The sequence below is a fragment of the Hyperolius riggenbachi genome, chromosome 4 (genome assembly GCF_040937935.1).
Source record: "Hyperolius riggenbachi isolate aHypRig1 chromosome 4, aHypRig1.pri, whole genome shotgun sequence".
In the NCBI taxonomy this organism is placed as follows: domain Eukaryota; kingdom Metazoa; phylum Chordata; class Amphibia; order Anura; family Hyperoliidae; genus Hyperolius; species Hyperolius riggenbachi.
In genome coordinates this window covers 300147711-300159713 of record NC_090649.1, presented here as the reverse complement: position 1 = coordinate 300159713, position 12003 = coordinate 300147711, and the positions used below count along the sequence as shown (strand labels likewise).

The 12003-nt window shown below is 41.3% G+C and overlaps 1 protein-coding gene across 16 annotated transcripts in view; it reads left to right on the top strand.

Moving 5' to 3' along the window:
* EPB41L2 (erythrocyte membrane protein band 4.1 like 2) overlaps positions 1-12003 on the top strand; it is a 278051-nt gene that overhangs the window by 235290 nt on the left and 30758 nt on the right. For 10 of the 16 annotated variants that reach the window (XM_068231546.1, XM_068231547.1, XM_068231553.1 and 7 more), the window contains 3 exons: positions 5462-5515; positions 5688-6227; positions 11261-11383. In XM_068231546.1, coding sequence (XP_068087647.1) covers positions 5462-5515; positions 5688-6227; positions 11261-11383 — 717 coding nt within the window. The remainder of the gene's footprint in view (positions 1-5461; positions 5516-5687; positions 6228-11260; positions 11384-12003) is intronic. The other 6 variants (XM_068231550.1, XM_068231554.1, XM_068231562.1 and 3 more) reach the window with 4 other exon arrangements.

Genomic DNA, 12003 nt, shown 5'->3' with positions numbered 1-12003 from the left:
ACGTGGCGGTGATTGACAGCGTCGCTCATGCAGGTGCAGTACAGGACGTCATCGCCGGGGAACGGGAGGCAGCGGCGGCGAACGGCTTACTGGAGAGCTGCAGCGAGGGACATGCTGGGAGCTTGGGGCTGGACGAAGCCCCGGGTAAGTAGCAATTATTTTGCTTATAATTGCTTGATAACTCCTTTTTAAAGGACAACTATTGCAAATGTAAAATTTGATATACATGTGTATTAGCTGTATATTTGTCCCAGAGTAAAATGCACTATACAGTTTTTTTTTCCTTCTTGTCTAGTTGTTACTTTCATACTATGTAGTGGTCCCTTAGAGTAGTTTGTAGCATTTTGGAATAACCCACCTCCTTATGGGGAATTTTCAGTATTTTCTTTATTCTTTTCAGCACTCCCTAGAAAGGACTTTTACAGTGGTATTGCTTGGTGTAATTGCCTTCTTAAAACAGAAGGAAATTTGCAATAATTCAGTTATAAAAGAACATTTGTGGTTACCCACAATGCACTACCACTAAATATGCAAATTATCCCTTTTCGCCCTTGTTAAGCCAAGCAAGCATCCAGAACCGCTGGTGTATAGCAAGCTAATAGCTTTAAGTTTTACACAGCCATATCAAACCCACATGTAGACTGCCTGTTTCGGACTTTTGGTCCTCATCAGTACATGGCAGGGATTGATGAGGCTGTATGAAATAGGGCTTGGATGAGTACAACAGAGTAACCAAGCAGCTCAGGGTGACTTAAACTACTAGGAATGTATAGGGGGATAAAAGGGACCAAAAAGCCCTCCTACTAAAAAAGCAAAGCTTGGTGTAATTGCCTTCTTAGGTCACCCTGAGCTGCTTGGTTACTCTGTTGTACTCGTCCAAGCCCTATTTCATACAGCCTCATCAATCCCTGCTATGTACTGATGAGGACCAAAAGTCCGAAACAGGCTGTCTACATGTGGGTTTGATATGGCTGTGTAAAACTTAAAGCTATAAGCTTGCTATACACCAGTGGTTCTGGATGCTTGCTTGGCTTAACAAGGGCGAAAAGGGATAATTTGCATATTTAGTGGTAGTGCATTGTGGGTAACCACAAATGTTCTTTTATAAGGGCCCGTTTCCACTATCGCGAATCTGCATGCGTTTCCTGCATGCAGATTCGCACAGCCAATACAAGTGGATGGGCCTGTTTCCACTTGTCAGTTTTGCTGTGCGTTTTTCTGTGCAGGTTTTTTCTGCACGGCAGAGCCCTCAGAATTCGCCTGCGTGTGGAATGCAGGCGAATCGCACACAATGTATTTAATAGGGAAATCGCATGCGTTTTTCCCATGCGTTTTTTGCCGCGAATTCGCATAGGTACCAATGTAAATTCACACAGGCAGTGACATGGTTAAAATCGCATATACACTCACCTATGCGAATTCGCATGCGAATTAGCGGCAAAAAACGCATGCGGAATCGCATCCGCATGCGATTTCGTCAGCGGTGGATTCCGCACCGCAATAGTGGAAACGAGCCCTTACTGAATTATTGCAAATTTCCTTCTGTTTTAAGAAGGCAATTACACCAAGCTTTGCTTTTTTAGTAGGAGGGCTTTTTGGTCCCTTTTATCCCCCTATACATTCCTAGTAGTTTGGGTCACCCTGAGCTGCTTGGTTACTCTACAGTGGTATTGGAAAGCCATTGTCGTCCTGTGCACTTTATTCTGGCTGTTGGAATGTACCACTGCCATCCAGGAAATACTTATGAAAATTCTTGAAAATCCCCATGTAGAGATGGATTAGTCCAAAATCTGTCAGATCTCACATTTGTACTTCGTACTGTGACAAGAACATGGTAAAATGCACTATAAATTACTTTTTTCCTGAGACAAATGTGTACAACTAATACGCATATTTTAAATGTTACATATTTTCAACATAGTGGTCCTTTAAAAGACAAATTTTCACCATAGTTTTCCGCTAAAACATAAATCAAATCAAGGCAAGTATGTTTTATTTTGCAGAATTGGAAAGTGTTCATGTCAGGGTTTTATTATTGTGATTTGTACTTCTGTTAAAGAGTTTTCTCCTCATTTAGAGCTCGTTTCCACTGGTGGAAGGGATGCGATGAGCATCACTTCCGCTCCTATTCACGCCACTTCCGCATTGGGAGATGCGGGTGTGCGAGAATCTGTAGCATGCTGCAGATTCTCTGATCGATCTGAAAAGTAACCAGAATGCAATGGAAAGTGTTCCATTGCTGTGCATTGGTTTTAGTTGTGCAGTGCGATGCAGTGTGGTAACTGCATCACACCACATGTAGTGCGAATGTGCCCTTACTCCAATTAGGATTAGCGTGACCTCAGCAAGCAGGGAAAATCTCTTCAATGGACACAATACTCATCCAATTTATTTTTTTTCCTTTTAAAGTAGGGAACGGTTGAGACGTATCTTTTGTTGTCAATAACATTGTCAAGTTTACCCCTTTAAATTGTGTTATTGTTTGAGATACACGGTTGTAAACTCTTATAGACTACCCATCATTCTATCTTTTCAGAGTTTTGATACTGAGAACTGTGGATGGTTTTAACGTATTTTAAATACAATATGTTTCATTGATGGGGACAGTTGGCTTCCATTGCATTTGCCCTATTTCTTTATAGCCTTCAGTCACTGTTAGGTTTCCAAGTCAATATGTATAATTTTTCTTTCTAGTGGTGCCATTTTGAGAAATGCAGAACCTGGAAATAATGCTTATGTTTTTTCTATCGTAATAAATATATGTTTTTAAGTTATTGTGTATGTAGGTGCAAACTTAAGGCGCTTAAAATAAATCTTGAAACTATCCCTGATCAGTAATCCAAATATACTGTAATAAGTATAGGACTAACCCAGGGGCAGGGGAACACTTCAACTACATGAGCTATGGCAAACATAATTTATACCCCTGTTTATGTCTACTCTGCTATTGCTTCCTTCTGTTTCTACTGACAATGTTGATCAGTGGTAATGGAGAACTGCTTGTTGAAATGCTTCATTAGAACTTAAAAAAAAAAGGAAGTTTGTTTCTTTTTCTCTGCATCTGGTAGGCGCAATCCAATAGTGTTCTCTCTAAGAGGAAGTACAGCCACTCTTTCACTGCAAATAGTTGTCCCTACCCAATATTGTGCTGTGCTGCACAGCAGGGAGCAGAGGAGGAAGCAGTGGATGGGGTCAGGTGATGCGTCTGTACAGAGGAAGAAACTCCCACTGTTCTGGCAGCACTTTACTTTGTGCACATGACTGACTTTTTTCCAAAGGGAATTTCTCTGGAACAACCGCATCAAATACAGTGGTATAGCTATGTTGCTCAGTTTGAGTTTTACATTGGGCCTCCACGAGCACTCGATACAGAATTGATATGGAGCACCAAAACTTGCCAAGGACAGTTGCAATGTCAAAAAGGTGTTAGTAGAGGAGGGGAACACTTTGTTATTGATTACTACTATTCAAAGCACTTATAAAGGTGATCATTACCAGCCCAGAGCTAATACAGCAGTTGATGGTGGGCCTTTGTGGTGCAGGTTCCCTATAAAGTCACAACCTCTGCATCCCCGACCGCTATGCCACTGATCAAATATGAACATTTTGTGAGTTATAGGATAGTCCCATATTCCTGTTTAATACCAATGAAAAATCCAACTCGGGACAGTAGGGGAAGAATGGCATAAAGAGCCTTATACTTGCAGCTCTATGTAAACCATGTTTGCTGCGGTACTGTGCTGTTTATTCACATAATCTCACTGATGCAGTGTATTTGTATTATTGGTTATGGGTGAGCTAGGGCCTTAACATGCTGGTACTTGAGCTTAGTTACTTTGATTATTGAGGTCAATGAGATCCTGTTGATTCCGTGTTGTCTACAAATTGTATGCACTTAGATCTGGGTCAGTCTAGTGTATTTCCTGCTGATTCCGATTGCTACAGTTCTATGCATTATATAATTTTGCATTACATTTGCATGCAGACAGGCCAGAATTATAAGCCTCTCATTGACCAGCTCTCTGAGGAAAAGTCAATGAGATGCTAATATTATGCATCTTGAAACTGGCCACTCAAATGCAGCTGCATAAATTTTGTTTGAAATTTGTATCAATGCTGAATTATTAGCATTTCTTTGACCATCCCTAATCTACATTTGACAAATGAAAATGTAAGTTATTTGATTGTCAGACTCATAACACATGGTTCACCTACCCCTGAGAGTACTTGGGATAGGTTTAGGCATAGATGTGTGATCAGAAGCCTATTACAATGATTTTGGGGATTAAAAGTATGATAAACATGCCTAAATTGGTAGGTTTAGTTAAAGTTTAAAGGAAGCTCTGAAAAGTATTCATACATAAATATACAGTATGTCTCTATATTTGTATGTGTTAAGGGGTACTTGAGATGTTGTTCACAATCTAGATTGTACCCAAAAAAATATACATGGATTTTACTACCTGCCATTCATTACATTCAACAATGCAGAAACAGTGTAGCTATGTTCTGGTGGTCTGAACTGCTGCATTATGTTAGCTGTCTTGATGACTACTAAGCGTACTCATATTTGTGTTTTACTGTATTTGTGTGTAAGTTGTTTGTTAAATTCCCTGCAACGCCAGGCTAAACCCCAAAATGAGCAAGGCAAATTCTGAAAGCAATCCTGTTGATGTATTCGCTTTGGAAACTAACTTTTTTTTCTTGGAAATTCTTTTGTATCTGTGCTTGCTTGCAGCTGATTTCCTTTTAGTAGATATAGTTCTTGTTGTTGCTCACGCCAACTTCCTGTTACGTACCACCTCATTACAGAGCGACATGGTTTTCACTATAATGGTGGGAGTCTGAGAAATGTAGTTTGGCATCTATTGTGCTTCCTACTTTGTGTATGACATGGGCACATGTTCCTGACCTTCCCAGCTTCTGCAGCCAGAGGGGAGAGGTAAAGCAAGCTGTTGTGCAGTCCCAAGCACATTTAGTCCATGAAAAAGGTTTTCTGCCCACCACTGATCTTTTTATATATCCTTATTATGCTGACTGCTAGAGATGGTCAGTGAGATGTAAATAACTGGATTCATGCTATTTTAATGTAACTTGTGTGGACTTCTAGGGCTATTTGAATGTCCAGCTGCAAACGATCTGCATTAAAATGACATGCAGTTTTGCATTTGTGTTGCAATTACTAGAATCTCATTGGCAATCTCTTCTCCATGCTGTAAGAATTGGCCTTGTTCCATTTTGGGTTTAGTTGGTCTTTAAGAATGATGACGTTTCTTTCACTGTGAAAATGTAAGCAATTTGTTTGTTACATAACCTGTGAGTGTTAATGCACGTCCTTTGCACTTTGTGTTGTGTGCCAGTGGTGGTGTTGTTGTTGCTTGTCATATTTATGACATACCTGTATTTGTCTTTTGTTTAAATGTATTGATTCTGTGTCCTTTGGTTACTTTGTGTCTCACAGAAACTTTTACCCAGAACAAGAGGGATGCGCACTGGACTCAGTGATGCTCTTGAGGTGCTCAGATTGTACCATAAGTACCAATTTGTTCATCTTAATTATCATCACATTTTTTCACTTTTCAGTTGAACTCATCACTTTTTATTTCCATGAAATGCGGAAGTCTTAAGTTAATTTTAAGTTTTTATTTATTCATGCATTTTATTTTCCTCATCCGTTTTCCATTTAGAGCTCAGATGAGATACAAAACATAGCGGAAGAGAAAAAACAGTCAGGTTCTGAAATTCAGAGTTCCACAGTGGCTGAAGATCTCAAACCTGAAATTAATGGAGATGTTGAGCACCATAAAGAGATCAGTGAGCAAACTGAAGAAGTAAAAGATGCGGATAAAAACGAGAGACAGTCTGTGTCCTCTTATGATAGTAGTAGTGAAAGTGAAAACGAAGAAGTAGAATACAAAGCTGAAAGTAGGTTATCTGACATTGGCCTCCAAGAAGAGCCTGAAGAAAGCGCAAATGATGTCAAAGAAAATGAACAAGTAGATGAGTCTCAGGTTATTGTAAGTGAAGATCATACTGTGAGCATAACCTTTACACAAATCCAAGAAAAGACAGAGGTACTCTCCCAGGAAATCAGAGTTACTACTTATGAGAGTGGAGATAAAGTTAAGGAAGACATTGAAGTTCTTGAAGAGGATAAGAACAAAGTAAATGGAGATGTGTCTCACATTGATGTTGATGCTCCTGCACAAATTATCTGTTGTTCGGAGGTAAATTGGCTGTGCACAGCGTACGTTACAAAACATACTCTTCTGCTGGTGGCTCTTAGTATTTAGGTGTTTTAAAGAGAAACTCCGACCAAGAATTGAACTTTATCCCAATCAGTAGCTGATACCCACTTTTACATGAGAAAAATAATGATTTTCACAAACAGACCATCAGGGGGCGCTGTATGACTGATTTTGTGCTGAAACCCCTCCCACAAGAGGCTCTGGTACCGTACGGTACTCTGGGCAAACTGTCACAATGTAACAATGTTCAGACAGGAAATAGCTGTCTGTTAAAGCCAGACCAGCTAGAAACAGCTCCATAATCTGCCCACAGTAACAATGTCACCATGTAATACAAGTCAGAATGTGAATCTGGGAGAGGAAAGATTTTACAATGAGCAAACACTGACTAAATCATGTATACATAATTATTGTAAAAATGAAGCACTTTTTTTATTACATTATTTTCACTGGAGTTCCTCTTTAAGCAGCATTGTAGGGATTGCTGTGATGCAAAGAAACAGCAATAACTTTCATTCTTTCTATTCTCAGCTATGTACTTCTTCCAACCTCATATCTTACTGGGCTACAATTTTCCATTTTATGTTTGTTTTCACTCCATTTCTTATTATTTATTGTTTTACATGTCTTCGACCTTGTGTGTTATCAGTGTTTCTTATTTATGTCTTTAATAACTGCTAATAATCATTTCTTAGAGATTCATTGATTTATTGAATCTTTTCACGTTTGTAAAGTGTTCTGCGTTGAGATACATACACATGGATTTTTTTTTATTTGAAATAGTCAGTTGTTGCAGAAACCATGCCATAGTTTAGCAGTTTGCACACCAAACTATATACTGTAACAATAATAAAACCTTAGAAGGCCTTGTCAAACTGATAAGTCCAAGTGTAGAAATCAAGCTGCCTGTATGGCTCTTTGCTTGTGAACAGTGACTAAAGTAGAATATTTTGTTAAATTTAGGTGAATCTAAGCCAAACACCAGCTGTATCGCTGACTTTACTAGCAGTGGAGGGCCACTGAATGCAGACCAGTCACCATTTGATGGCACTGCACTTTGATAAGGAGATGGATGCCTCCAAACGAATGTTTCGTAGGCTCCATGTGAATGTAGTCAACTTTCATAAACTGTATACCTTCCTATACAAAATATAACTATATAAACCAAACTTATTGCATTATCACAGCCACTTTAATGTGACTACACATAACCTTTGGTAAATTAATCAGCAACCCACCCTGGTAGCCTCTGAACCTGTGATACCTGGTGAATGCAAATAACATAATTTCACATTTCTGCAAATGTCTCTTAAGTTAGCAGGCAAACTCACATTTTTACATCTCATAGTGCATTAAGAAACCCGTGTAGGTCATTAAAGTCTCTACATTTAACTGAGATGTGGGTCATTATATGGCCTGAATGTTAAAATAATGGCACAAATATTTCTCTACTGATTATCAGTGTATCCAACTTGCACTTTCAACCTCAGAGACTGGGGGGGGGGGGGGGGGGGGGTAGGGGGGTATTGTACAGACAGAGGTTAGTGGGCTGGCGAGGCTGCATTGGTGTACAGACAGACTAGTGGGCTGGTGAGGGGGCAGGGGGGGATACAGAAAGAGGCTAGTGGGCTGGCGAGGGGGCAGGGGGGTACAGACAGAGGCTAGTGAGCTTGCAAGGAGTAGAGACAGAGGCTAGTGAGCTGGTGAGGGGGTGGAAAGGTAGAGACAAAGGCTAGTTGACTTGCGAGGGGGTAGAAACAGAGGCTAGTGGGCGGGCAAAGGGGCTGGAGGGCTAGAGGCAGAGTCTAGTGGGATGGTAAGGGAGAGTAGGAAGGTAGAGACAGAAGCTAGCAGGGGGTTAGAGACAGAGCCTAGTGGGCTGGCGAGGAGGCAGGGGGGTAGAGACAAGGGCCGGTGGGCTGGCGAGGGGGCAGGGGTAAAGACAGGGGTTAGTAGGCTGGCGAGGGGGCAGGGGAGCAGAGGCTGGTGGCCTGGCAAGGGGGCAGGGGGGTAGAGACAGAGGCTAGTGGCCTGGCAAGGGGGCAGGGGGGTAGAGACAGGCTAGTGGCCTGGCAAGGGGGCATGGGGGTAGAGACAGAGGCTGGTGGCCTGGCAAGGGAGCATGGGGGTAGAGACAGAGGCTAGTGGGTTTGCAAAGGGTCAAGGGGGTAGAAACTGACGCTAGTGGGCTGGCAGGGGGGTAGAAACAGAGGCTAGTGGGCTTGCGAGGTGGAAGGGGGGGGGGGTGGCTAGAGACGGGCTAGTAGGCTGGCGAGGGGGCAGCGGGTAGAGACGGGCTAGTAGGCTGGCGAGGGGGAAGGGAGGTAGAGACGGAGTCTAGTGCGCTGATTAGGATGCAGGGGAGTACAAGGATACATATAGGTTGCAAGGGAGGGAGAAAATTAGCTACCACAACTCACCTTTAAAGGGATTCTGAGCACCTCTCATGGGCATGCCTTTAAGCCTGACGACTGAAGTCATGCTATGACCCCTTTGAAGGAGCCTCTTGCAATGGCCATGCGTGTCACTTCCTCTTCCTGTTTCATTCAGTGATGCACTTCTCTAACAAAGAAGACAGGGGTGACCCGGAAGTTATAACATAGCCAAGATGGCAGCCGAGATTTTTAAACTGAAATCGAACGAAAACTATTTGGTGTAGGCGATTCAGGCATCAAATGAAAGAGGAGAGCACATGCTACAGAAATATGCATCTTTAAGTACTTTGCAGTACTGGTCAGAAAGGCATGCCCATGAGAGGTGGTGCTCGGAGTCCCTTTAATCTCCAGTTGGCAGTTCTGCTTCCTTCTCTAGTCTGGTGAGGCGGGGCTTAAGCCATTTGGGGCCTGAGCCTGGACCAGAGCCTCTGTCCTTTCCCATCTATTAGAAGCAGAGCTTAAATTTGGGGGTGAAGCTTCATGGCTGCTTTAAATGCCTCCCCTTGCTTTGATTAATGCTCCTGTAACAGCAGGGGACTTAGATTGTGCTGCACGGAGGTAAAGGCAGCCATGATATGGAATATGTACCTGTCTTGGGCAACAGCGGCATGGCGGGACAGGAATAGATTAATTCCACTGTGCCAGGTTGGATCACAGAAAAGGGGGCGGGCCCTTCCAGGATGACGGACCTCCTACAACAGCAGGGGCCCAGTCGCAATAGTGACCTCTGCGACCTCTGTTCCTATGCCACTGGAAGTGTCATCCGTGTCATATTAGGCAATTAACAGCTACCTTGACAGAGTGAACTCTGTTCCCGAGTCATCCAAAGCTGGCCATACGCTTATCCATTTTCTTGTTTGATTCCCAACAGATTCAATCACACTAATTGATATCTATTGCTCCAATGTGTGTGATCACTCAAATTTGGATTTATTTATTTTTTTAACACCAAAAATCAACTGTTAGCAATGAACGGACCGGAAAGCACATTTCCGTCGATCAGACCATTGCAGAAATGATGATCAATGTATGGCCCATAGCTTTGCACTAGATTCAGCAATAGAATGCCACGGTTTGATAGTTTTACAATAGATTTTATGCTGAAATCTGTTGCATATTGATGAGCAGCTGTGTGTGGTGGGAATTAATCACAATCCATAAGTGATTGGTCCTCAAATTTAGGGACAAGCTGGTATTTGCACTCACCATATATTCCAATCTCAGGAGCTTCTAGGGTAAGAATCCCTATGGATCATTTTGGTTTATAGTCTATTTTGTAGAGCTTTGCCGTAAAACTGAGCCTTGTGCGCAAATTATGGAATGGATTAACTAACATTACTAAAATCTTCTTCCAGTAGAAAGCAACATAGTCTAGGTTTTAAAGTATATGACTGCAATGTTTTTTATATAAAGGAAGACACTGATGCCATAGCAACAATGAGCAACCAAAAAGTTTGTGCCCATTTGTAAATAGGGATTCTTGTCATCACAATTTTGCTGTATAGGTTGGGGGTGGATGAATTGATCTGGATTTTAGAAGCCAGTTCCATTAACAAAAATCAGGAAAACAAAATGATAGTCTGGTGCGTGGTGTAATTTTTAAGAAACATTTGTTACCTGGTTCCTGAGATTTGTCCAGCACTTGAGGTCCATACAAATACTTACTGTTGCCCAGAATGATTGCTGGTGATTGATTCAGGTGTCAGTTTTATGAATTCTTGTACAGTCATGCTGTTTGGCTACAGCTGAGTAGTCTGCTCTGTTCTGTGGCATAGAGCCGAGTTGAGAAAAGTGTTGGTTGCCAGCTGGTTGGGTTGTTACACGTCATGTACAGATAATGGATATTTGCCGAGACGATCATAAAGGAAACCAGTGCCTATAGGTAGTTTTATTTCTTCCCTGTCTATATATAATCCCCCTGTGACAGGTGCTGCTGTATTACCAAGCACAATTGATGGTGGGTGACAAAGTTATAGGCACTATAAAGTCCACTGCTTTTGTAAGTTTTTATGCTTACTGATAATTTTTCCCCCTGAAAATATGCTTTTATCCATCATGTTTTAATGGTTTTAAAGCTGGTTACACACTTTAGATTTCCCTTGATGTAAATAATCGATATGTAATGTGTGCCTGACCTCCTGTTTACTGATCTGTTTGGACAGATCACTTTTGCCTGGTAACCTTTTGTAGGAACCTCACAGGAAGTTCCTGCAGTAGGAGACTGTTTAAGAGATTCCCCCCCCCCCCCCCTACCCATTCCATAGAGCAGAACATGATGAATGACCTGGAGCAAAGCAGCGTGCTTGTATACTGCTAATTGCTGTACAGCCACCCAGCATGTTCTAAAGATTTTATCAGGTGACAGAATTTGAAAGTGTGTGTCTGCTTATTTACACTTGACCTATAATATGAATAGGTGCTGGAAAGAAACGTCATTAGAATGGGCTGATTATAGGTAGAAGTGTCAATTTAAAACACTAGGCGCATCACACGGAGTGAATAAAAGGTGCTATTATAAAAACCTATTTAACAGTAGATGGTTTACCACTGTCAAATAACAAGCTTATTTTTTCCTAGCCTCCGGTGGTAAAAACAGAGATGGTCACCATTTCTGATGCCACACAAAGAACTGAAATTTCCACAAAAGAAGTCCCAATTGTCCAAACAGAGACAAAAACAATTACATTTGAATCTCCTAAGGTAGATATCATTCAGTTTATTTATTTTTTGCTCCTTTCATTTATTTTTATTTTTTTGCCTTGAATGTAGGACTATTTTTTTTATCAAGCAGTGCGAACATGTTCTAACATCTTTAGTAATTTAAACAATTAAACTCTTTTTGCTGTATATCACATTGGGTCTGTATGGCCTTTGGGTTTCTTGCTATAATATCTTTATAGAACTGCAAAGCAGGTTTCAACTCCTCACCATCTTTATGCTCCCCTCAGCATCTTTTGAAGTTATTTTCTTGTGATTAAAGTTTTTCTGAAACTGTTCAACACACATAGCATGCTAAACACACTTTGAAGTACTGGTTAAATGTTACACAGGTAATATATGAAAAATAGTGATGTTTTTCCTATATTCTTCTTTATGCCTTGCATGCAACACTTGTTGAAAGATATTCATGGTTTCTGAATCGTTGATGCTGAAACAGACCCTTGCTGGATCTCTTGTAACAGCTGCAGTGTGGTATGGCCAGTTTGTATGGCCTTCTGCCAAATCACGAAAGGCTGTGGAAGAAGCGAACTTTAAAATGCTACAACATTGAAGGGTCGTCCTTTAAAGAACGAGTATAACTCGTATTAGCCCATTTAAAG